This window comes from Ochotona curzoniae, unplaced genomic scaffold, assembly GCF_017591425.1.
Source record: "Ochotona curzoniae isolate NIBS_2020 unplaced genomic scaffold, NIBS_Ocur_1.0 contig_3643, whole genome shotgun sequence".
Lineage (NCBI taxonomy): Eukaryota > Metazoa > Chordata > Mammalia > Lagomorpha > Ochotonidae > Ochotona > Ochotona curzoniae.
This window is the reverse complement of record NW_024465933.1, coordinates 4,747,411-4,775,122: the sequence shown is the minus strand read 5'-3', so window position 1 is coordinate 4,775,122 and position 27,712 is coordinate 4,747,411. Positions and strand designations below refer to the sequence as shown.

The following is a 27,712-nucleotide window of genomic DNA, read 5'->3' as shown; positions in this document are numbered from 1 at the left end:
TTTGAACAGGTGGGAAGTAGAGGGACCAGAGTCTATAACAATTAGGTGGTGGGCAATATCTAAAGTACTTTGTTCTCCAGCATTTGGTCAAAGGAAACAACTAAACAAAGGCCAGGGGGTAAGAATTGCTGGTGTGTTTGAGTAGTGTTGTTTGCTAAGTAATGGGTAGGGTAGAAACAAATACAATTGAATAGGCATGAGGAGCTTATTAAGAAACTGACCTCAGGAAATCCCTGGAGTTTCTTGAGAAGCATGATTAATGAGATCGTATAGAACTGACAGCAATGTGAGTGAGGTTTTAAAAGCAGAGAAGCAATTGGTGTGCAACTAAGGTTGAGGCAACACAGTTCTGGTTCAGGTACCAAATACCTGTTGAGATTTGAGGTCAATGAATCCACCTTACTGGATTCTGGAAGGAAAACCTGTGTGTTCCCTTCCAAGTCTAAAATTCTGGCTTTTTAGGAAGCCCTGAAATAAAATAACGCCTTGAGTGCAGAAGTAGGCAGGAATATTTGAGAGATCTGGTGGAAATGGAATAAAAAGAGCACAGAAACCAAACATAAGTTGACAAGATCAAGTCAGAGATTGCAAGAGTTGGAACCCATGCTGGCAGAAATGTTCATAGAAATAATAAAATAATAAATGGAAACAATAGAAATAATAAAAGCAGAAGCAGACGGTTCATTCTAAAAACCTCAGGTGTATCTGGCAGCATTCTGTTCACTGCGGTGGAGATTCGGTCCACATGGCAGCCAACTGCGCAGGTGTCTGTATGCCTTTTGTTTTGCTCTTCACCTCTTGCTAATAACAACCTGTTCTCTACAGCAACAGCCTCAACGGCAGAGGTGTACCGGAGGCTGAAGTCTCCGCAGAAGCCAGACTTCCCGAGGAGATGCCCAGCCCGCCCAGCAGCAGTGAGGCGAGCACGGGCAGCTGGTCGCAGCTGCTCAATGGGGAAGACAACCCTGATGACACAAGCAGTTTTTTGCAGCTCAGTGAACGATCCATGAGGTACCTGCCCTTCATTTCACTTTCTAGGAAAATCTATCTCAACCCACATTCCAGGAAAAAAAATGTGTTTTAAGTATTCTCTTTTCAAGTTTCCTGTCTGCTATGATTTGTACTGGAAGATATTTTCACGTCTAGTTATGACTTCAATGACCCTGTTTGGGGTTGAGAGGTTATCTGTGACCTCTCTCCTGAAAGGCCCAGCTGGTGTGTGTTTTTTACGGTGATAACTGAACATTTTCATGAGTGTTGGTATGTTTGTGTTCCAGATGCAATACAGGCTAGTTGAAAAGGAGGCAAGTATTCCTGCCCTGTGCTGCCTGACTGGTCCTTCCTCTACCATCCCTGCCCTGTGGAGAAACTAGAGAGGGACTTGGGGGAGATCAGATCTGAAAAAACTCACACCAATGAGCAGACGAAAGCTGAAATCTATTCTCTGTGAGGCTCTGCAAGACCTTAGTAGTTCTGCCCAGTTTATTTGATACCAGATCAGTATGCGCACAGACTTTCCAGGGAGTTCCGTTAGAAAATAAGATTCAGAAACATCTGGGTGTCTTTATGCATCTTTGAAATTTTTATTTCTAACAGTTCACCCTGAGTAAACTTAGGAACATTTTATACTGATAAAAATGTAGTCTAAAATCTGAAAAAGCTGATGAAAAATGGAGACAGAAATCAAGGAGAATTCGAATCTTTGGATGTTACAGCAAAATTTTATGAAATTAATTACCTCCAGTCACTGGGTTTCAATGTGTAGATATATTCACTACTCCATCTAAAACCTGAGCAGAACTAAAATTAGGGGGATCTAGTTGTTATTCCTAAGGAAAGACTGTCCCATTCCAGGGCATATCACCACTCATCCTTTGAAAACTCTGCTTGGCAGATATATCATAAGGAAATAGAGAAGGCGTAGAGTGACTCAGGGACTTCAGTACAAGTTGACACATTCATTTCACAAGTATGAAAAGAGTCTAAAGATTGGTTCAACTCTGCTGTATGTCAATGAATAAGTTATAGGCTAGTAACTGGACCATGTGTTGATTGTACAACCTACGACACGTAAGACATCAAATGTCACTCCTTGAAGATTGTAAGGCAATGGAGTGATAAAACTTGACCATTGTTTGACTTCCAACTTGTAAATTCTGTGATAAGATCAAAATCCTATAGAACATACCCAAGAAAATAACTCTGAATGACAAAGTGAGACCATACCCCATTCTTTAATATTAGAATAACTTTTTAAAGTAGGGAAATAATTACTCTGGCCTCCTCACCAAACAGCATTTTCAGAAGCATTTTCATCTTTGCACTTGCACCCAGCATGAGGGACATGTCTTGTTAGTATGTGACTATGCTCACTGTAATGCGAATGAGAAGCTCGAGGCAGGATGACCGTTAGTTTCTAGATGTAATCCATCAGGTGTGATATCACTTCAAACATGATAAATTACTGGGACTTTTGTTGTTGTTATTGGCTTCAGCCTGTTAGGTTTACGTCTGCATTTTCCCATAATTTTATCAGAAAGAAAATGAAAGGAAGAATCTTTTACAATAGTTGAGCATCAGTGTGGGCAGTGTGATCAAGTCGGGGAGACGGGCATTAATATGTAAACTTTTGCTTTGTCAGCAATGGCAACAGTAGTGCCACTAGCAGTCTTGGCATTATGGAGCTGGACATTTCTCAGGAAAGCATGCCATCTTCTGCCATGATTCAGTAAGTAGCCACTGAGATGCAGTGACTGTGAGACCACTACTCCCATTCCATCTGGCAAATCGCGTTGATCACTCAGGCTGTGTGCAGCCACTGATTCCATCATGTCTGTCACTGGAACAAGAATCCAGCCCTTGAGTAGGCCCCACGTAATCAACACCTGCTTTCCAAATGTCAAGTTTATTCCCTAGGAAATAAGCATTTCGGATGATGTTTATCAATATCGTCATAAACATCTGTCTTTGTACCTCCTTGTACACTTGGAATCAAAATATCCACTAAAATTAAACTAATCCAACCGAAGAACACTAAACAATACTCTTGACAATTGATTATGGTTGATTTAGTTATCCAAGTTTACATGTCTTTGTATTGATTTGGTAGAAACCTAAATTATCACTACTCAATGTTTCTAACATTTGCTGTCAATGGTATATGTTGTTCTCTCCCATGATTTTTTTTCTCCACAATGTGGGAAAAGACCAAAAGATAAATCCCTTAGAGAAACACAATATATAACCTATAAAATGTAATGAAGAAATTAGGGCAACATGAAGTCAAGACCAGTGTGAAACTGTAATTACTCCAGAAAAGTAAATCAATTGAAATTGTGCTTGAACATTAGGACTTCGTGAATTATTTGGAAAGCTCTAAAATTTGAGAAAATGAAAAATATGGAGCTAAAGATGCTCCTTAACCTGTTTTCTCAATTGCTATCTAGAACTGAAATAATTTTATTTCATGTTTTGATCACGTACATTATTTAGTGATCAAAGATTGCAAGACATCCTTTATTGGTTCACACAGCCATTATCCACATGTACACACTTTTTTGAGAAAATTAAGGAAAAAAAACAAGCTAGCAATATTTGGGGCTAAACTGATCTTTTTATTTTTCTCCCTCAAGAAACTTACCCTGCCTCTGCAATATGAGCCTGTAACCTTACAGAAATCCCGTATTCAGGGGAATCCTAGTTTATCAACTCCCAGACTCAGGATCCAGCAGCTCCTTCAGAGCAGGGACTGTACCTCCCCCAATTCATCTCACTGATGTCACGCCCATAAAGGGCAAGCAGAAAAAATAGATGCTATAGAAACAGGCATTTCTGAATGTAGTTGGATATGCATGAGAGAATAACTGGATGCTTCCATGAACATTAGGAGTACAATAGGATTTATCAGCAACTTCTTATCAATTACAAAGAACGGAGACAAGACACTCAGTAAAGGACACAATTTGCAGAGCCCCCTTGCGCGACAGCTTGAGTGACGGATCTTAGAAGGTAAGGGTAGTGTAACAGACCTCAAGTATTTGCCCGTCTGTGTTCTCTTACTGAGACACCAATCAAAGCATATCACACTTCCTAAACCAAAGCATTGTAGCTTAATTTCTTTCCATCCATGCCACCTCCCTCTATGCCTGTGCACATCAGCATAAGCAAAATCAACAGTTACACAGGTCAATGCAGATTCCTGAGTGTTGGCTCTGTAATGCCACAACTATATGCCAGACATTTCTTGGAATCAGTATTGTTGTCGTGCAGAATCTGTAACAAAATCTCAGTATGATTCCTCAAAAAAGAAAAAAAAACTAAATACATAAAAAAGATCTGCTTCACTCTAGTTTCTAGGTTGCATGAAAATATAGAACAACCATGGTTTTCCAAGATGGTCACTTCCTCTCAGCTGTTGGGCCATAGTCTCTCATTTGGAAGCATTTACAGAGTCTCCCAACAAAGCACAAATTTTTGTAATTACTATGTGCCATATGAAAGCATCTCCAGTATTCAACACCATCAAAGCTAATGAACACTGTCCATTTTGAGTCCCTAGTTCTAAACTACACCCAGCAAGCAATGCTCCTTCAAATAAAAATGCTCAATAAGTAGAAATATTTTGTTGTATGATTCAAGTTCTACCATTTATTACCCTTTCACTTAAACCAAATACCCAGACAGACAAAGAAAAACATTTTCCTAGATTTAAAATGAAAACCAATACTATTATGATGATACAACATATCATTATGAGAAATTGGAAACTTATGATCATTTAAATGACAATATGCAGGAAAAGATAAACTCATAAGTTAGAGTTAATTACTTACAAAATCTCCCACCAGTTGTTCAAACTGTGACTGTTTATAAAAAGGAGATAGAAAAGAAGAGAAAATGTATCTCTCGGGGCTCTTACATCGATTTTCCCAACTATCCAAGTTATCTGATCATTTTCTGGCAGTGGAATCAAATGTTTATTGCAAACCCAATAATCCTATATAGCCACATCAGCATTTCCAAAGCATTCCTTTGTCCTTCAAAAACAGTGAATGTAGAATAACCTTCAAGAGCTGTTCAGTCAACAAAACCCATCACCTCATCTTCCATTTACAGTTTATTCTTCCTAAACATTACCAACCATGTACTGTTATTTTTTTCCCAAAGTGAATTAGCAGAAGAGAAGGAGATTCCTAAAGGACAGTCAGAAAACATTAAGGGTAAGCCATGTTCCCGTGATTTGACTCACACTTGCCTGGGATCTCCCCTTGGGAAACAGAGTAAGCCTGTGGTTGTATCTGTGTTCAGAATGCGACTCTGCACCACCTGTGGGAACATCCAGCCACCAAAGGAGCCTGCTGGTGATCAACTTTGACCTGGAGCCTGAGTGTCCTGATGCTGAGCTGAGAGCCACTCTGCAATGGATAGCTGCCTCTGAACTTGGAATTCCCACAATCTACTTCAAGAAATCTCAGGAGAGCAGAATAGAGAAGGTACCATGTTCCGTATTTGAGATCAATATCAAGAAAGCTTTGTGCTTCCATCACTGCTAAAAGCTCACTGAATACCAGCTTACTCTGTTTAAGTAAGAAATGTTCCATCTTGACTTGTCCTGATCTCAAACGTGTGGCTAGAACTTTGAGAATTCTCTTCCCCTTTATAAATACAACAATGGCCGCTTTGACCTTTGGTTTATCTCTGTTGTTTGCTAGAAATGAATAAATAAATAAATAAATAAAACCACACAACTAGAGAATTTTGCAACATTTTCAAAAGACTACATTATCTTTTGAAGTTTCCTTGCATTGGAAACAATTTCTTCATTACAATTAAACTAAAAATAAGAGGAAGGCCACACTGGTGTTTAAGCTTGCCATGTGTCAAAAAGAAGGCGTTTTTAATTTCTTTTTAAGTTTTTACTTAATTTGAAAGGGAGAGTGAAGGAAAAGCAGAAGCTCACTGCCATGCTTTGGTTCATGCCAGATGCTCTCATCAGCCTAGGCTGCACCAGGCTGAAACAGCAGCACCGGACTCCATCCAGTCTCCCGCATGGAGAGCAGGGACCCAGTCACTCGGTCATCACTGCTGCCTTCCCGGATCTGCAGCAGCTGCAAGCTAGAGTCTGCTATCAAACCCAGACTCTCTGTTTTGCCCTAGTGATGTCTTAACTGCTAGGCTAAATGTCCACCTGAGAAGTTTTTAACGTCAAAAAAAGCTTAACCTTTATTTATTTATTCGTTTATGTATTCAGTTGAAAGCTCTTAAGTAACAGAGAGGAAAAGATGAAAGAAAAAAGATTTTCTAATCCTTGATTGATTCATAGCCGAATTCACACAACGGTCAAGTCTGAGCCAGGCCAAATCAGCCAGTAACTGTATTCAGGTCTCTTACAAAGGGTGTCAGGTACCGTCTGCATTCCAGATGCAGTAGTTGGAAGCTGAGTAAGAAGCAGAGGAGGAACTCGATCCCAAGCAATCTGATTTGAATTTCGGAGTCCCCTGTGGTGGCTTAACTTGCTGCTCCTGCCATAATGCCCACACTCACCTGAGGAGACATTTTAATTTCTTATGAAATGAGCTTTCATTAGAATTTTCTTGTTATCATTTTCTACCCACGGGAAATATAAAAGTAGAAAGTAAGCTCTTGAGCAACCTCAAAATGAGTAACATCTCTCACTTTAATTCTGTATCTCTTAACTCAGCTGTGGTAGAATCTCAACTAACAGGATTAAAGCAGAGATCCAACTGGTAATGTCATCAAGCTCAATATTTCCATAATTTGAAAGCATGTTTTCTGTGCACCAGTTTAATTAATTTCAAGCTAATAACGCTGTATTTGTTTTTTATTGCTCCAGCCACATTTTTATCCAGACACAGGTCATAAATTTGTTTGTGATTTATGCTCACAGTCGGACTGGAAGCAGAGGACCCAGAGAATCAAAGGGTGCAAATTCCCTTGTCCCAGTCCAGGTCCTTGTAGTTGTAAATCTGACATCCCTGTTTCCCTGTTGTCTATCATCTAGGAGCCACACTCAATTTGTAGATGCCTCCCGCCTTCCGTGTCACATGACCACTTCCTAATCCCAAATTGTTATTTATAGCAGTCCTTAATTAGATTAGCCTGGCCTAATCATCTCCCTCTTAGTTAAATTCAAAATTAACTGACGAATCCCTTCAATTGTATAAAATAGTTTAGTAGACCATGGTATCTTTTTCCTATCCCCGGCTCCAGACATTATGGCAGAAAATCTTGGATGATCTTTTAGAATCCTACCTATTGCAGTCACCATGCCCTGTTGTCATGTCTTATTGTCACTAGATATCTCCATGCACCTCACTGCACTTGTTTTACAATAGCTCTGAGAAAAGAGCCCATTGGATATTGAGTCAGGAGTCCATGGGGCTAGTACCTAAGAAATTCTTTGGGCAGTGATAGAGGAACCTAATCCCTAAACCCTCCCTTATCTACACAATACTTCTTCTTTATTTACTATTTTCCGATACAGTCCCGTAGCTCTGGAATCCCCCCTCCCAAGTGTCTCAGCCCTCACTGACTTCTCCTTTTATCACAAAACACAGTCCTTCATAAATCCATCACTCCTCCATTTGAGTGTATCTTGACATAGGAGGTGTGGGCAATGGACCATTTTTTTTTTTTTTACTTAATAATGTCCCCTAAAGTTCAGAAGCAATGATGGTGGCAAATCAAATCCCCTAAAAGAAGCTGTAGCCCTACTATACCTTTGTCTGTGCTTCGTTATTTGATAAACTCCTTTACAACCTTAACACTCATTGCTCCCATCAGAAAAGGTAGAGTGAAAGAGCAGTAGTGCACTGACAACATGACAATGCTGTACTTGAGTTGGAAGGCTCCCTGCCGTGAGCTAGAGGCAAGGGCATTTACTGCAGTGTGTACTCCTAGGTTCTTAGTGTCCAACTTCTTCTCAACCCACTCCCTAAAGCCATTTCATGCTGTCTTTGCAAATTTTATCTTTTTTTTAAAGATTTATTTATGCTTATTGGAAAATCAGATATACAGAAAGGAAGAGACAGAGAGGAAGATTTTCTGTTCACTCCCTAAGTGGCCAGAATGGCCAAAGCTGAACCAATCCCAAGCCAGGAGCCAGCAGCCTCTTCCGGGTCTCCCACTTGGATGCAGGATCCCAAGGCTTTGGACTGTCCTCGACTGTTTTCCCAGGCCACAAGCAGGGAGCTGGATGGGAAGTGGAGCCACCAGGATTAGAAACTGCATGTATATTGGAACCTAGCGTGGGCAAGGAGAGGAAGTTAGCCACTAGGCTACTGTGCCAGATCCACAAATTTTATCTTAACAGAATGTTTATACATCTACATTTTTGAATGAATAATAATTGTATGTAAATGTGTATCTTTTACAACCTATTTGGTGCAAGGTTAGTGGGTGTTTCAATAATGCCTTAATTATTTAACTTGTGCCCTGACTTTATATTTGTCTATCCTTGACGAATTTTCAATTCTAAGACAATAGCTATCTTTGATAATTTTTTTTTGACAAAGCAAATGTTACAACAGGGTTTTAAAGGAAAATATTAGATGTTATTTCATTCATTCAGTTAGATTCAGCTAAAGAACTTAATTTTAAATGATTTAACTCCAGGTGCTAAATCTAAATTTTATACCTGTATTACTTCAAGTGAATTAAGGTTCTATAGACACAGCAGTTTTTCCATAAGAGAGCATCTCTCTGGTTATCTGATACTGAACTGTTTAAATAAAGAAAATTCTTGACCAACATTTTGACATCTTTCCTGCTATCCAAATTGCTTTTTGACACCTCATTCTTGTTGCTTTTTAATCAGCCACCCAACAGTGTCTCATCAGCTTAGAAAATTTTAAGGGAAAAACCAGGTTAAGTTCAGACAAAGCCTTCCGCCATTGTCAGTCTATTGAACATTAGTCACGAGCCCCAAGTCCCTATTTATACGAATCCTGAAGTTGCTTTAGACAAAGTGATGTGGTTGTTTAAACCCGCTTAGTGTGTCCCCTGCTTATTCAGCACCTTATGAAACTGGAGCATGTGCTAACAAGGAAAAAGACATCACGAGTCAATAGCAAAGCACTTCATCTTTCCCACCCCTACCTCCTCTTTGGTCTTGGAATTGGAAGGCACTTAATCAAAACTTAGAACAGCTACTCCACTTCCATCTAGCTCCCAGCTTAGGCCATCCAATTGCTTGTGACCCTGCACCCATGTGGGAGAGCCAGAGAAGGCTCCTGGCTCCTAGCTCCAGGTCAGTTCAGCTCTGGCAGAGGCAACCATTTGGAGAGTGTACCAGCAGATGAGAAACCTTTCTCTGTATAAATCTTTTCTGTATAAATCTGCTTTTCCAGCAAAAATAAATAAATCTTTTAAAAGGAATTCATTACAATCTTGGATCAATGTAAAAGGTAAATTCCAAAAATCTGGGATGCCCATTCCACTGTCACTCCTCTAGTGACAAATGACCCCTTCATTTTCAAGCTTTCCGTTTCATTTGCTCTTTGTCTAACCAGTAAAATTATATAGGTTCCCTTGAAAATGGCATACATAGTATACCAAATATTCATCGAGTATCTTCAACAACCCCTCTGTTCTAGGCTGTAAATGAAAGAGAGGAAAGAGCTTGTATGTTGGTTCATGAGGAATCTCAGGTGAAGAGAATGTACCAAAGGGTGTTCGGTCCAGAAACAGCAACTGTGAGCTTTGTAGGGAGCTTGCTCTGTACATGAACTGAGAATGACACAGAAAATGGCAATTGTCAAACTATGCCCATCAGTCAAACACACACAAAACGGAATTACCTGGGGGAACTTTGTTCACAGCTCATATTCTTGGGTCCTTTTTGATGAATTTGAGACACTTTTCCAAAAGAAACAGTCTTAAAACATTACTCTTCAGATCTTCCTGAGTGTCTGTGAGTTGGGAGGGCCTGATGGAGAACACGCTAGTAAAGCCAGGGTTTTGTTTTATTTTGTTTGTTTGTTGCTTTTTCATTTTTAAGTTGACTTTATGAAGTTTTCCTGGAGTGAGTGCATAAGAAAGTAAGAGTCAGAAGAAAAGCAGTTTTAATTCAAGTTCTTAATCCGTCCCACAAAGTAGTAGAAAAAGAATGAGAATATGATAATGTTGAGTGTTGACTTTTTTTAAAAAGAGCAACAGTTAAAGTGTAAATTCTGAAGAAGAAAACAACAAATTGTAAAGGAAGGAAGAGCTCCCTAGTCTAGGGGTTTCCATTTTAAACATAAGAAGTTGTTTTGCTCTCAATCTTTTAGTCAGGACTCTCAACCATAGTCGGAGTCAGCTGGGATTCTCCCACAGACTCCAACTAGATCAGGCGTCTTGATCAATTGTCTCTCCTCTGAGGATAAGGTGCCAGGCATCAGGGTTTCGTAACTGTCTCTGGGATTCCAGAATGCAGGCAAAATCAGTTTGTACACTGTAATTACAGGAGAAATATGGAGACCAACTAGTTCTACTTAATGAAAACTAAATCTGCCTTGGAGCTTTCAGGAATCTGTGTTGTATGTCCTCAAAACGTCTCACGGCTTACAACAAGTCCCACAAAGTCTGCCAAACAATTTCACAAACAAGTAAGCTAATGTGGCAAATGTACTCAACAGTATAGAGGTCATCTGTCAGGAGATGCTTTTCTTTAAACATCTCCTGAATCTAAACTATTTCACAACTTTAACTCTTCTCATTTCCTAAGGCAAAACATTGGCTCAAAAAAAAATGAAAGCAGTAATTTATAGGAAGGGAATCTAATTATTATTGATCGTTAAAAATCAATCCCTCAAACATCTGAACTTTCAAACATGTCTATTTTTCAATAAAGGTGAAGAAAGACCCAGACCTTTTATGTGGTAAAGTTGAATATGAACATATCAAAGGCACAAGTGTAGACAGCGTGAAGCTCAAGGATCAGACCCATACAATATGATATTGTAAGAATACAGGAATAAGTTAGATATATCCTTTTCAGGTTTTTAGAATCTAGTTGCATATTTGTCTAAATATTTTTAAATAAAAGATAAAAAGAACGCAGGAAAGTTGCTGCTCATCTGCTACATAGATGCCAAGGTCTTCCTGCCCGAAGACAGTCATCAAAAACTCAGGACATGCTATCTGTCTGTAGAGAACAGATCATGTTATAAACCCACGTTCTTGAGAGGTGAGTCTGGGCTGAGAAATCGTGAGATAGACTCCAGTTTGGGGCCATTCCGCAAATACTGTCAGAATGGCAAAGAGGGTAGGGCATTTGAATGACTTGGAGTAGTAAGCAGCTACAGTTTAAAACATCTCCCTTCACAGTCCCCACGTGGATGCAGACAAGCTGGCCCTGTGTTTCAAGCAAGGTCTGAGGCAGTGAGTTTTCCAGGAAGGGATTATTGAAGATTGACCTTGACCCCAGGGCTTTGACTCTGCCTCTCCCAGGCAATGCATGAGAGGTACAAGTTGGCCCAGTGTTCTTTTGAAAAGAACACGGGAAGGGGGTAAGCTCAATTTCATACTGCTATATACAGCCCATGGATTGCGCCTTATACGACACATTAAGGGACCAAGGGCAATCTCAGGGAGTGACATGGGTCAAGGTCATTGTTGGTCTGTCAGTGAAATCTTCAGAGAAGTCAGTGTTTGAATCTGTGTCAATGAAGCATCAGAAACTTGATGTTCAGGCGTTCTCTACCAGGAACATCTGCTTCCTAGCTGACCTTTCACAGTTGAAAAAATTGCTAATTAATCAAATCACTAATAGATATCTTAGCATCCCCCCACATTTAACCTCCTTAGGGACGCAAGTTCAAAACCTTTTCATCTATTTTGTGATTCAAAAATACAACTTGGAATTTTTACACACAATGAGATTAACATTTATTGAAATCATTTGTATATGTCTGCATAAATCGCTGGTTGCTAGCTAAATTATTCTTTTCCTTGAGAGTGTTTGCTTAATGAGCAAAGCCTTCAGCTAAAGAGTCTTCACTCTGTTCCTAAAATGTCAACTAGACAGGATGGTGAAGGTTTCCAAGACAATTTCCATTGAACTTCCAACATGAGAATGAATGGAGTTGAATTGATTGATTGTCAAAAATTAGTGCAGTAAAGAAATTAAAAAAGAAGTGCAGGTGTGTCATGCCTCTAACATACAGGCCCAATCTCAGCAACATATGGTAAGAGTCTTACCTGATGAACGGATTCTACGTTATTGCTTGTCCACTACAAGTGTCCCAACACACATTGCAACCTGTTCATGGAATTATGACTTCCACCATGGTTGTATGGCATTCTCTTAGTATAAAACCATTGAACAAGCTGGCACAACATATGGGTGTCTATTTTTTGTCTTATTTGTCTTATATTTTAAGCTCCCACACAAAAGGGATACCATGTGCATTTTGTCTGAGTCTGGCTTATGCTGCTCAACATGCTGTCCTTCAGATGTGTCCATTTTGCTGCACACGGTTAAATTTCATTCTTCTATAGCTTTAAAATATTACCTTTCTTCATCCACATGACAGAGGGGGAGACTTAGACTCCAAATTTTGGCTGTTGTGAGCAGTGCAGCTGTAAAGATGATGGTACAGGTTTCTTTGATTCATTGAGTTCAGATCTCTGGGGCAGATACCCACTAGTGCTGTTACTAAATTATGTGGCAATTCTATTTCTTCTTTTTAAAGAAATCTTCATAGTATTTCCCCACAGTGCTTGCACTAATTTACATTCCCACCGGTAACGTGTGAGTTTTCTCCTTCCTCCACATCCTTGCCAGAATTTGCTACTCTGCATTTGGATTTTACTCATTTTTGACAGGATGGCATGATTTCTCTTTGTGATTTTTATTTGTGTGTCCCTCGTGGCTCTTGATAGCGAGTATTTTTTCATATATTTTCTATGCATTCATATTTCCTCTTTTGAGAACTATCTACTGAAGTCCTTTGAACAGTCTCAATTATAATGGCTATATTTCTGTTGCTGAGTTTTATAAGTTGCTTATACACTCTAGATACTAATCCATTGTCAGGTAATTTTCAAATATTTTCCCCATTCTGTTGAATATGTCTTTGTGCTACTGATTGTTTCCTTGGATGCGCAAAACCTTTTACTCATATAGTCCCACTTGTTTAGTTTTGCTAAAAAGAAAATGACTGTTGTGTAAAATTGAAAATAGTCCCCTGACATGAGATATACTGGTGTGTGGGCTGGAACACCGTTGGCTCTGAAACAGGTGAATGAGTGAGGTGATGTGGGCCCTCTGAGACATGTATCCTAACTTTGTGTTTTATTTCAGTTTCTAGATGTGGTGCGGCTGGTTCATCAGAAGTCCTGGAAAGTGGGAGATATCTTTCAGGCAGTCGTCCAGTACTGCAAGATGTGTGAGGAGCAGAAGGATGGGGCCCTAGGTCTCTTTGATTGGCTCTTAGGATTGGGATGAAGCAGCACAGCCGGAGAGCATTCCTTCCCTTCATGTCAGCTTAGATGTACATGGCCCAAGTGGTTTGTCCTACATGCGCAAAGCTTTATCAAAACATCACATGACATTAGCAGACACATAAAAAAATGTCTCCTGCTCAAGTCACTTCACATGGAATAAATTTGAGAAAAAGACAAATATAGATCTGTAGAAATCAATATAATCCATTGGCGAATTCAAAAGAGCTTGTATTTGAATGGCTGGTAAAAAGGAAATTTTGAATTGGTCCTGAATCAGAAATCTTTTAACTGGGTCCAAACCGCAGGAAAAACTGGGTGCACATATATTTAACAGTGTAAAATGGTGTATGATATCTCTAATTATGTGAATCAACTGACCAAAAAAAAATTGTACAAACTCTACTATTAATCTTTATTTCACTTTTTTGATGAAGGGAACAATAAATTTGCATCCCAGGGAAAAATTTGAGATTTAGGAGAGAAATTTCAAACCAGTGGCATTAGCTTGAGGGAGGGGAGTGTTGACGATTTCCTTGTGTCCATCACTACGTTACTCAGATAATATTATTACAGAATTCTTACATTTAGAGAAAACTTTCTTACTAAAGTGTTTGGAGATAAATTCTGCTAGAATATTAAATTATATGAGATGTTAATTTAATTTTATTTTCTTATAAATTATGGAGAGATTATTATCCTAAATGATATATCAAGTTACCACAGAGGTTTATAAAATATGAAAAGTGTGGTCTAAAATCACGCTTACTCTGAGGTTCTGTTGTTGGATTCCATTCTGTGGCCTTCATACTTGTCCGTAGCATACATACTGCTCCAACGACATTCAACGTGACGAACCCGGAGAATCAGCTCTTAGAACGCTAGATGTTCCTGACTCAAAGATAAGAGATGATCATATTTAAAGTATTTCACAGTGCATATTTTCTTTTGAAAAAACAAAATATCTAACATTTCTCTACTAAGCTTTCTTTCCTTGCAAGTGAGCTACATTACGTTTTATTTTCTTCACCAAAGTTGATTAAATACTTTCTTAAATATTATGCTTTTAATCTAAATATTTCAAGATAATTATTAATTTGAACAAGTCCCCATGCCATCAATACTGGCTTCAGCTGACCTATTATCCCATATCTTGAAAAGCCAAGGGAGTTTCATTGCAGCCATATTTCCCTCTCTGCCCATGCGCCCCGGGAACCATTCTCAGTGCATTGAGTCCTTAACATAGATACAGCCCAAATCTAGTTATATGCTTAATTTAACACATTAACCAATGTGTACTTTTCAAATATATACATTATCTCAAAAAGAAATGTGCTTCTTTGTGCTACAAACTGGAAAATACTTATTTTTTAAAAAGCCCAGAATATTGTGTGTAGACTTCTGTTGTGCTCGAGTAAATGTTTACTTATCCTAAAAAGCACAAATACTGGATTGTAACCACGTGATGGAGTTATATTTGTTGTACTACTTAACATTACAAACTGGTCAATAAATTTCTGTTGCCAAATTTTTTATCATCATTTTTCCTTTAAGAACCTCATAGAAAAAAATAATCCCAATATGACTGGATGAAAGTAGATGTATTCTTTGCCACGTTTTTTCCTCTTGTTTTGAGTTTCATAAGGAGCAGATGTCCTTTGATTAAATTTATGTTACACAGAAATATGTGACTAAATGAATGCTTCTCATTTATGCTTAAGACTATGTAACTCTTTCCTGTGAGGAATTTTCTGGTGTATGGTAGGATGAGGGCAGAATCCTTGGCTTCCACCTACCCCTTGCACAGAAATGCCAGTCTATTCCCTATTTCAGCTCCAAAATCAAATCCTGATATTGACAAATATTGTCTCCTGGCAAAATTCTCTGGTGTAAACACTGCCTTGATGGTTTGAGTTTCTATGAGGGTGTCAGTGCCGGAGGAGGACCCTGAGGCTTCCTGTCTACGAAATTTGAACAGGAACGTGAAAAACAGCCCCGCCCCCAAAGTCTATGAAGTGTGGCTTTCACATTACACTTAAGGAATATAAGACAAACATGGATTCTACAGGCCTAAAGAGAAACCAAATGAGACGCAGATTAACTCACCAAGGCTATAGATAAGTGCACTGACACTCTTTGAATTCAGAAAGTAAGTATTGAGAATCACTGGCACTTCTTTATTTGTTAAAAAACTATATTACATTGTGGGCATGGGATCCTTAAGGCCAACTCCTCTCTCAAGAATACATTGTGTTGCACCTTCTGGCATACACAAAAGCCAGAATTGGTGTACATAGGTATGGCTAGGCCACAGCACCACTGAGACAATGACAGGACTGGGTTCAAGTCACATTAGGCTGACTGCAATAGCTCCTGGCAAAAGCAAAACGTGGGGCTGGAAGTAGGCTTGGTAAGGAAACAGTGCACATGCTGCTAGGTTGCAGAATCCACTAGTGGGCACAATGGTCGGTGCTGGTGGCAAACTTGTTGAGTAATGTAGCAACACCTGTTGTCATGTGTGTGTGAGCTGGGTTTGGAGGCAGCTCAAGACAAGCTAAGATGCAGTACAGAAGAGCTAGACCACATGTGGGGTGGACCAGGTTACACTGCAGCACATGTCAGCACATACAAAAACCAGAGTTGGGTGAACCTGGTGGGGGTGGTTTGAGGTTGCCCTAGCTAGGTTGTGGCACCCACTGGTGTGCAGTGTGCATGAAGATCAGGCCTGTGGTGAACTCACCTTGTCTGGGCCACAGTACCCATCAGTTTGCATGAGAGATGTGGCTGAGAACAGAATTGACCAGGTAGCTGCATCCTCCAGTGTGTGTCTTGACTGCTGCAGGTGATGGACCAAGTGTGAGATCACCCCAGGCAGATTTCTTGGGAGACTCCCAAACTAGATGGCAAGACTCAAACTCCAGCCATGAGGAAAATCGCAATATATGTGATCTGACCTTGGAGTGCACATGGCGGGCTTGGACCTCTTGATTGCTGATGCCTGAGCAGTGGTCAGCAAGCTGCAATGCTCATGGGTCACATGACAGCCAGCTCATCTTGACTGGCAGAGGAAAGCAAGTGCCTTGTCAGAGGACGGAAAGCATAACAGGTCGGACCACTCTCCTGACCAAGCTTTGCATCATGTTCCTGGATCTAACTTGGTCTGCCCACAGATCTTTCAAAGATTTTCTAGTGCAACAAAGCTGACAATGCCTCAGAACTATCAAAACCACTCAAGTGGTATTCTTGGTACACTCTTCCCCACATCAGGATCCCCATGTTATCATCAAATGACCATCCCCCAGTCCCCAAGTGTGGATGTATTTTGACAGCAAGGAGTAAACCTCTTTGTGCACAAGCACTTACGAACACCAGCCTTTAGCATGATGAGTTGATTACATTTTTTCTCCATCAGGTGGGACCTCCAGGTTTCTCTAGGATGGAGCCACATTTTACTCTTGTAGAGACTCTACTGTGCTCACTAGCATAATGCCTCCTCCAAAAGAAGATATTGAATTGAACCAAAAGAGTTCAGATGCCTTTGTTTCTAACTGATGGTGTTCATTCACTGTCACTATATCTTGAAACCCTTGTTAGCTTATTAGAAACAACAATCTGATGTATGTATATTAAGATGGATTTAAGCTAATTAAACCTTCTACAAATATTTGCTTCTTTTACTTTAGTTGCATAAGAACATTGCACCTGACATATTTTAAATACCACCAAGGAAAAACCATTTTAGTGGTGTTGGGATGAATTTCAGTGATCTTCAACATTCTATCAATAATGTTTGAAGGCAGATATAAAAATTATGAAATCAGAGGAACAGAGAAACTAACTCATCTGTGCCAAAAACCCTTTATGCACAAACAAAAAGTTAATCCACATTTACTGTTGCAAAGATTCTTGAATTTTTGAGTGTTGTGCCTTATCTTAAATACTCCCTTCAAAAATGCCCCTCCTGGAAACCTCATGCCTATCATCACATTTTTCTCAGGCTCCACGGATCCTTCCTGTGAAAGGGGGATGGAAACCACTTTCCCATTCTTGAGTGGTCTATCAGTAAGTGTTTGCCAATGTTTCTTAATCTGTCTTTACAGGATTCCCGCATTGTGTCAAACTCTGTTTCTCACATTATCATGCTCCTTACTTTGTCTGTTTCAGGCCCAAAATGTAGCAAGCGTTTAGATCTTCCCATGAGACTCCAAGCATGGGAGACCCACAGGCAGAAATTGTTTTGCAGCCTGATTGGGTTGTCTTTCGGATAAATACCTAGCCCAAGTCTCTTTGTACATACACATATCATGTCACAAAATAACACCATGCAACAGAGATACGGTAGAAACAAGAATGTCTCTTCCTACAAAGGAAAGAGAACAAATCTTCACTTGTGGGCTACAATGCAGGAGGATTAAACCAGGAGTATCTCTAGTGAGAAGTTCCCTAGATTCTGCTGCATGCAAATGTGTCATTTCTGAAGGGTAACCTTGTCTGCTGTGTTAAGCAACAGCACAATTATTTTATTTTTAAAAGACTTATTTATTTTTATTGCAAAGTCAGATATACAGAGAGGAGGAGAGACAGAGAAGATCTTCCATCTGATGATTCACTCCCCAAGTGACCTCAACAGTTGTGCCGATCCAACACCAGGAGCCAGGAGCTCTTCCAGGTCTCCCTAGCAGGTGCAATGGACCATCCTCGACTGCTTTCCCAGACTACAAGCAGGGAGCTGGATGGGATGCGGGCTGCTGGGATTAGAACCGGTGCCCTTATGGAGAGCTCCAGGCAAGTACTTTTGCCGCTAAGCCTCTGCATCAAGCCTAGCACAGTTATTTTAAACCTAAAAATATGTTTAGGAATACATACAGTGGTCCATGTGGTAACCTTTTATGAAATTCAAGGAAATGTCAAATAAAACTGCAGTGAATTAGATCTGTTAGTTTCCTCTTTCTTTACTTTTGTTAGAGATCATCTTTTCAAATTCGAATGCAAGATATAGTAGAAAAACTAGTAAGTTCTACCCCCAACTGTGTGGACCTTCAATACGTTAATTTATATTTCAGAAATGTTTTAAAATATATAACAAATCATGTACATTATAGTACGATCTGTGAGGTCATTGCCAGCCAAACATTATACAAATTTCTATATGGCAGAGAGGCATCTAGAGATGAGGCTGAAATGGGAAGAGAGGAAGTTGCATGGATGTGGGTGTCTTAGGAAGCTAAAGCTTTGAAGAAACATACAAAATATAGAGATGTTTGTTCCTCTGTCTTGTAATTGTATCAAGGTAAGATGTAGAGAAATCAAATTTTGAAGAGTCCTTTCTGAAGAAAAGTCCAGCAACTGTCAGTAAGACATAGAAAAAACGTAGCTGTATTTCTTATGTTTTTTGTAGAACAGGCTCTTTCGAAAACCTAGGGAAAGCTACCCAACCACACACAACATCAGGTTATCTACAGTTTCAGGGGGTGTATCCTTCTTTCACAGAAAAGCTCATGTTTCTGAAAGTTAGAGCTCATGTCTCCTTTATTTGTTATTGCTTCCTAGACCATGCCAATGCCTGTTCCAACAACTAGTAGACCACTGCTAGATGTCTGTTCACAAGACCCTGGTGTGAACTCATATTTATGATGAATGTATGTTGAAAGTGTGATAATCTGACCCAAAGAAATGTATTCTTAAAAGTGTTTTTGAACATTATATGTAACTATAAAAGTAGAGGAAAACAGGAAAAGAGAGAGTGACGAGAGTGAGACAGAGACAACAGCATAGCAAAGAGAGGATGGGGAGCAGGAAGTTGAGAGGTGTACTACCTGAGACACACAGTACTTTCAAAGTAAGAAAAGTCCGCACTTCACAGAGAACAGAACCAAGGAAGGGGACTCTGCAGAAGGCCTGGCATTTGGAAGGGCCTTTTTGTGTACCCACTCATTCCACAGATACTCATCACTACACATGCCAAGCACTATTTTAAATGACCCAGGAAAAATACATTCTATTTATAGGTATAGCTGATGAGTCACAGCAAAGGAGAAAAAAAGGTACTTCATTTTACATACGGAACATGCTGAGGAAACAATTAAAAGGCAGAGTGAATGTAGAGTGATGGAAAATGTGAATTTAGATCATGTCTAAACTCAATGGCTATAAATACTTCTTTAGACAACTTTTAAAGTTCTTGAAGAAATCTGAAGGCATCACTTTAAGTGGGCCCTGTGTGTGTATTCATTAATTACTCTGAACACGGAAACTTAGGGAGCAAAAAGCAAATGATGACGTTGGCTCTTATCTGCACTTTGGTAACTGAGGAAATTTATGCTTACACGCTGTGATTGTATCATTGACAACTGTTGCCATGGACAAGAGTAAAAATTCAAGAGTAAATTAAATGTCGAAAAACAGAAGTATACAAGGAGCCAAAAAAATCTCTGCTCCTTGAGAAGTGTCTCCTCTCACAGTCTGTGTCTTGGGTTGATGTTTCCTTCTCTAAACTGAATCCCTCATACGTCCACCCAGTACATGTTCCAAACTTTCTTCATTCTTGATGCCCCTACACGCTGCATTCAGCTGTCTATGTGGGCACATGTGCTGGTGAGAGACCTAAGCTCTTTGTTTCCTGAGTCCTGGGAACCAACCCTTCAGGATGTCAGGGGTCAAACTGTTACAATTGGACCTGCCTTGACTGATGAATAAAGATCATTTAAAACTAAACAAAATTGCTTATTTTGAGGAAGCAATATGTGGACTCAGCATAGAGGTTCTGGCAAGTGTTTCAATTGGAAGAAAGTGCCATCCACTTAGCCACACCGGACAGAAGCCCAAGCATGGTCAACTGCTAATGATTCTAGAAATGCTGGATGCTTTTGTGGGATGTTCCCTATGATAATTAATAGCATTTGATTAACGATGCATTCCTCTGCACTCCTTGTCTGGGTCCAAGTAGTTTAATTGAATTTGAGTAGACACCTGAGCCTAACTTGGAGAAACGATACCTCCGATAGGTCAGGGCACCTCTGTGAGGCAGCAGAGTAACACTGATGTGAGCACTGATTTCCAACGCCAGAGACTTCCTTAAGGGCTGCACATGTAGTGACTTATTTGGTCTGCACAGGAGCCCTACACAGCAAGTGCTGCTGTTACCACTTCATGACCTGTTTAAGGAATCTGTTTATTTATTTGAAAGGAAGAGTTACAAAGAGGGAAGGAAAGAGATCTTTTACCCACTGCTCCCTCCTCAAATGGCCACAACAACCAAGGCTAGGACTAGCCAAAGCCAAAATCCAGAAGTTTCCTTTGGATCTCCCACATGGATGGCAGGGTTGCAAGCACTTGGACCATCTCCCGTTGGATTCGCAGGATAATGATATTAGAGCTGGATCAGAAGTGGAGCAGCTAGGACCCAAACAAGCACTCAGATACGATTCTGGCATCACAGGCAGTGACCCAACCTATTGCATCACAACAGCCCCATCTTCATTAAAGAGCTTGGAATACACTTGTGGTCACAGAGCTTGGAAAACGCAGAGTGGGGCTGACCTCAACAGCAACTCCAGAGTCTGCACTCTACACTCCTTCTGCAATATTATTTGAATATTTATTTATTTTCATTTGAAAGGCATTTTTAGACAGAGAGGAGGAACACAGAATTCTTCCATCCAGTGCTTCACTCCCCCAATGGCCACAATGGATAGAACTTCCTTCTCTACTTCCCCAGACCATAAAAGAGAGCTGGATGGGAGGGAGAGCTGCTAAAGCAAAAACTGGTACCCGCATGCCAGTGCTTACAGGTAGAGGATTAGCCTGGTATGCCACCGTGGCACCCCAACTTCTGCAATATTTTAAGTTTATGCAAATTAGAGGTTTGAGAAACCAGAGATGTCAAGGAGGAGGAAACATCTAAGAGAAAAGAATTGGAGTTGTAGATTGTGAATTTTTCTTTATCAATTCAATAACGTGTCTTCTCAGCTGCTGTGATGCTCCCAAAATAAGCAAAAGGAATGGTGAACAAAACTCTGTTACTTATTTAGCACTAAGAGAAATTAACACTGGGAAAGTGAAGTTGATGACTATTTAGAAGGCTGGATTTGTTGGCAGGGTATACCCCTGGAGAAGACAGTCCTTCTGCATCTTTTACATCAGCTACTTCTAGGAAAATGCCACATCTGACATGTAAAAATGTCCTGTGACATTGAGGGACACAAGGGTAGACTGCTGCTTGCAACAACAGCATCCCATGGGGGGCGGTGCTGCTTCACCTCCCAGCTGTCCCATTTCTTATCCAGCTCCCTACAAATGTTCCTGGGAAAGCAGTGGACAATGGCCCGTGTGCTTGGGCCCATTGTCACCCACTTGAGAGTCCAGGATTCCTGCAACCCAGTCCCACTCTAGCCATTGTGGACACTTGAAGCATGATCTAAATAATGGAAAATTCTTTCACCCTCTTTCTTTTTCCGCCACCCCCTCTGTGTGTGTTGTGTGTATGTGTGTGTGTTGTGTGTGTGTGTGTGTGTACACACGTGTGCACTACAGTGTCTCCTTTCTCTCTTTGCAACTCAGTCTTTCAAATAAATAAATGAATCTGTTTTTAGACTGTCCTCAACATGGAGGAATATAAAATTGTAAGAAGTGTTCCAAAGCTAAATTTACCATAAAGTTTTTTTCAAAGAATCCAAAAAGATTTAAAATTAGATTGACTTCTCTCACAAAACATTTTGAAACAGATTTAAATGATAAAACTTAAATCTATTACTCTGATTTGATCAGCATACATTGAAAACATACGTGTATTGAAATCTTGCATTGTAGCCCAAACAAATGTATAATTACTGTTTAAAAATGTAAAATGTTGTAACAAATATTCTTAAATATCAAAGCTGTGCCATTCATCTGTTCAAAATGAAAGATTAATCAGTAAACTGAAGGAATTGTTCAATGGACTGAAGAGCAAGTATATACCAGCCAAATTTTCAGCATGGGTTGACTAAACAAATCATAAAAACACTGAGGGATAAATTTTAAATTCTGTTTTTAGAATGTGACTCCAGGATATAGCCTCAAAAAAAGAAAAAAAACATTAGCAGGAGGTTATTTTGAAAGTAACAAATGCCTAGAATGACCACCTGAGTGTCCCATTCACACACATGAATTTTAACTCTTCACCCCTGAACTAGAAAGTACACATTAGGATTGCTGGGTTCTCAGGAATTTTCCTAAATGCTAAACCAAAGGCTAATTCATTTTTGCTTCCTATGTTTTCATAACTTTCCTTACTGACACTGTAGTGTTCATCTGAAAATGCCAATAAAAATAAACCATGTATGTTTTCTGCTATCCCGGTATGCTGAGAATAGGCAGAGTTTTTAAGCTTACACAGAGTAACATTTTTATTTTTTATGGTATGGTTTCTTAGATTCAGGAATTTGTCCTCCTACTTTTCCCTCTCCTCACCATTGTTTTCCCCTTTGTAGTAACAATAGTTCGACCCTCAAGCAGTCACAAGGCCATCACTCTGCTATTTCGGAGCATCATGACATTGTAGGCGTAGAGAATGGTATAAATTTCAACGTTCTTTTTGTTGAGATATATTTAACATTTCATTGGGAATAGCTTTAAAGTATACAACTGGTTTTGTTATTCAAGTTGTACTTCTATAAGTGAGAAGCTTCTGGTGACAACTGTGTTACACACCTTTCTAACAAAAGTTATATCATCTTTAGGGAAAATGATTAAGCTTTTCTAGCCTCAGTTTATTTTTCTATGAAAGGAACATCAAAATACTTTCATTATAGGTATTCATTAGAGACATACCAAGAATATTTATGAATTTTATGATATTCATAAACACAGTTGGTAAATGGCAACAGACTATTCAAGGTGCAATATCAATGTGATTCCTGAATTCTTAACCCTTCTTTGGAAAGGTCAACCTGAACCATGCTTATTTGAAAAATAACACAAGTATAACAGACTGAAGTATATATAAAACTTGTTTCCAACTGAATAAAGCACAGTTTTGACTAGTAATTCTCAAAGGAATGTTCAAAGTGTCACATTCATGGAGCCGTGACTAAAATCTAGAATTGAAGATAGATAATTTTAGCTTGATTCCAAGATCTTGAGGACACAAGTTAGATTTTGAAGAATGAAAATTTTATATAATATTTTTGAAATGTATTCTTTGATTCTCCATAGCACTCATTCTGTATCTCAATTCCATAAGAATGTAGGTCTCTGCTTTCTTATGAGAGTCTTTTAAATGAAAGATGGAAAAATAGGGTAAGGACACGTTTAAACTGACAGAGAAACATTTAATCAGGATGAAGCAGAGAGGACATATTCCAGGAAATAGGAGAGGACAGAACAACAGCAGAGGGGTACCTGGAGACTAACAGACACAGGAAAGCAGCAGACACAACAGTGTGGTGTTGCAGTGACTGATACTCTAGTGGCATTCAGCTAACAGTGATCTGAACTCAACAAGCAGCTGAACTCCACCACAACCAGATGGGAAGGAACCTGCCCCAAAGAGAAGACTCTGCTAACCAGAAGTACAATGATCAAGAGCAAAAGAAGAGAAAAAGGCACAATGGATATTACTGAAAACTCCTCTGCAAAGGAGCAAAACCCCTTGAAAACCTCAGAGTTAACTGAGGAAGACATCGAAAAAAACGGTGGACACAGAATTCAGAAACTCATTTTAAAGCTTCTGATCAAAAATGAGAAGCACATACAAGAGTTCAAAGAATTTAAGGAAGCAATAAACAAATCAAGGCTGATATATCAGAAATTAAGAACACAGTAGAGCAAATTAAAAGTACAGTGGAGAGTCTCCAAAATAGAATGAATCAAGTGGAAGAAACAGTCTCAGAATTGGAAGATATTTCCTGTCATCTGGGAGAAGCAAACAAAAAGCTGGAAGCAGGGCTGGATCAGGACAAAAAAAGTATTCAAGAATTGAAAGACACTATTAAGAGGCCAAATATAAGAGTTATGGGAGTCCCAGAAGGCACAGAAAGAGAAACTGGTTTTACAAATATATTTAATGAAATAAAAAAAGGAAATTTCCCTTCTCTAGAGAAAGAATTGGGAAACAAGATCCAGGAGGGGCACAGAGCTCCCAAAAGGCTTGACCGAAAAAAATCTTCACCAAGACACATGATCATCAGGCTCTCTTCAATTAAACACTAGGAAAAGATCCTTAAGTGTGCATGTGAAAAAAAAAATCAGTTGACATATAAAGGAATGCCAATTAAACTCACAGAAGATCTCTCACAGCAAACTCTACAAGCACTCTATTGCGTGACATATTCCAGATTCTGAAAGAAAAAAAATAGTTGGTCTAGGATAAGATATCCAGCAAAGCTTTCTTTTGTTTCCAAAAATGAAATAAAATTCTTCTACAGTAAAGAAAAGTTAAAAGAATTTGCCTCTTCCAAACCTGCCCTACAAATGATACTTGAAGATGTTCTCTTGACAGAGAAGAGGAATAGCACCTACCAAAACCAAAGGCAAATGGAAAGAACATCCCAGTAAAAAGACAACAGAAGACTAAACCAATGAACAATCCATTCCTAAAATGACAGGACCAAATTACCACGCATACATATTAACCCTGAATGTAAATTGCTTAAGCTCAATCAAACATCATAGATTAGTAGACTGGATTAAAAAGCAAAACTCATCTATTTGTTGTCTAGAAGAGACACACTTCACAAACAAGGATCAGCAGAGACTGTATTGCATGGGATTTGATGTTTTTGGTTGGTTTCATCTCTTGAAAACACTTTCTTCTGATTGAATCATTCAATGATTCATAGATCATGGAGTAGCATCGTTTTCTTCAAGAAGGCTCTTGATTTTCATTTATTCAGCTACACTTTGGTCATTTAGTGGCATGTTATTTGAATTCTTGGTGTTGTTTTTCTTTTTTCTTCCTGATATTTTGTTTTGTGGCTCTTCCTTTAAGGGGATGTATAGTAGCTGTGTAATGGAGACTGTCATGTCTAGTAACATGTTATTTAACTTCATGATACTGTAAATTTCGATTTTTCTTTCTATTGTTGATTTTGTATCATGACTTTTCATTTGAGGGGATATACAGTAGCTGTGAAATGGAGAGTAACATCCAGATGTGAGGATACAATGCAGTATGCATTTTTACTTCCAGACAAAGAAGGATTTACAATGAAACTGTTTACTATATCTTGACAATAGAATTCTGGACTCTCTGCCATTGTCCATGCCCACAATGATGGACATATGACTGTGTATGAAGAACTATACTTTGGTAATGATATAGAGGAACTAGGTGGGGAGGGGGGGGAATTGGGGCTGGGATAAGGGAAATACCAGGAGCCTATGGAACTGTATCATAAATAATAAGAATAAAATGTAAATAAATAAAATCTTTTTAAAAAAGGAAGTAAAGCAAAGCTTCAAAGGACACGGATTCTCCTTGTTCAACCCCAGCTCAGCTTTGAGGGTGTCACTGCCATTGCTCAAAGCCAACCCGCTGCTGGCTGTCACTTAGAACCCACCCAGCTCTGGCCAGCACACTCATACCATCTTCCAAAAAAAACCATACAACTTTATTTACTCTAAAGGAACATCAGAATACAAAGAGCAAGAGCAAATTAGTAGTAATTAGTAATAATAATGATAATAAAATGTAAAAAAAAGTATTTTAAATTATTTTACTTGAAATATTTTATAGTAGGGGCTGGCAAATTTATTCTACTGACTAATCCTTCACCCCCACACACTGGCATCCCATAATGACACCCACATCTTGGCTGTTCCACTTTCCTTTCAGCTCCTTGATTGTGGCCTGGGAAAGCAGTTGAGGACATCCCAAAGCCTTGGGATCCTGCATCTGTTTGGGATACATGAAAGACGCCCCTGGCACCTGGCTTTGGACAGGCTTGGTTCCAGCTGTTGCAGCCATTTGGAAAGTGAATCAGCAGATGGAAGATCTTTCTCTCTGTCTCTCTATCTCTGTAAATCCACCTTTCCAATAAAAATAAATAACTCTTAAAATATACTTTATAATAATCCTAATTTTTATAGGATACAGTAGTGGTAAAACAATTAACTAACCATCTTTTAGTGTGACATGTCCAGCTCCTATGGTTTCCACATCATGGATTTTGGATACAATTTATTCCAGCTGCAGATTCCTTTCCATTTCTCCCCTGGATTATCCATGAGCTTGCACAGCTGTCACAAGCTACTTCCTCTGCAGCTTCACATTCTCCTGTTACAGACTCTGGATAGCAGTGCTTCCAGAATCTAGTATTCCCACTTCAATAACTCCCAATTTACATCTCTATCAGCTTACAGGGAACTTAATACCTTAGTCTCTACAGGATCGCCCAGAATCAAGCTTAAGCCAACCACCACATTTGATTACCTTAGCTCTACTCACTGAATTAGAAGAAGCATAAAGATGAGCCTAGAAAGTTAAGAAATGTTTGGTTGTCTAACATGTACTAACAACTAAATAGATTGTTCACGACAGGTAAGCAGTGTGTTTTCCTCCATTTCATAACTTTTTCACCAAGTACTTGTGGGATTGCATGTGGTCCGGACTAAAATGCAGTCCTTAGTAAGTATTATAAAGGAGAGAGCATTTGGTGCAGTGGTTATTTCATCTTCTCTGGAGCTTATGTTGGAGTCCCTGGATTTGAATCTTAGCTCTGCTCCCAGTTCCAAATTTCTGCACTCTGGGGTGCTGCAGATGCTATCTCAAGTACACCAGTCCTGGAATGAGTGCTATGGTTCTTGCTTCAGCCTGGCTCTGTCTTAGCAGCTATGGGCATCTGAGGCATGAACCAGAGGAGAAAGACTACTGTCTGCTGGCCCTGTCTCTCTCTTTTACAAATAATGATAAGACAAATTTTACAAGGGTCATCCTGAGGGGGAAAAATGTGATATTGGGAAGGCAGATTTATAGAGAAGGAGAGACAGAGAGAAAGATCTTCCATCTCCTTGTTCACTCCCCAAATGGCTACAATGATTGAAGCTGAGCTAATCTGAAGCCAGGATGTTGGAGATTCTTCCAGATCTCCCATGTGAGTGCAGGGTATGAAGACTTTGAGTTATTGTCCACTGTTTTCCTAAGCCACAATCAGGAGCTGCAAAGGAAGTGGAGCAGCCTGTACAGGAACCGGCACCCATATGTGATGCTGACCCCCAAGGTTGAGGATAAACCAGTTGAGCCATCACATTGAAAATCTGCTCCAATTGCTTAATACTGGAGCTCAGT

At 39.4% G+C, this 27,712-nt stretch overlaps 1 protein-coding gene across 1 annotated transcript in view; it reads left to right on the top strand.

The window, feature by feature from the left end:
- Positions 1–13,628, top strand: part of LOC121158159 (SPHK1 interactor, AKAP domain containing) — a 125,553-nt gene extending 111,925 nt beyond the window's left edge. The window contains exons 8-12 of the mRNA XM_040982777.1: positions 826–1,011; positions 2,642–2,728; positions 5,167–5,219; positions 5,308–5,492; positions 13,307–13,628. Of these exons, the coding sequence (XP_040838711.1) occupies positions 826–1,011; positions 2,642–2,728; positions 5,167–5,219; positions 5,308–5,492; positions 13,307–13,450 (655 nt within the window). The 3' untranslated portion in view covers positions 13,451–13,628. The remainder of the gene's footprint in view (positions 1–825; positions 1,012–2,641; positions 2,729–5,166; positions 5,220–5,307; positions 5,493–13,306) is intronic.
- Positions 13,629–27,712: the final 14,084 nt, after the last annotated feature.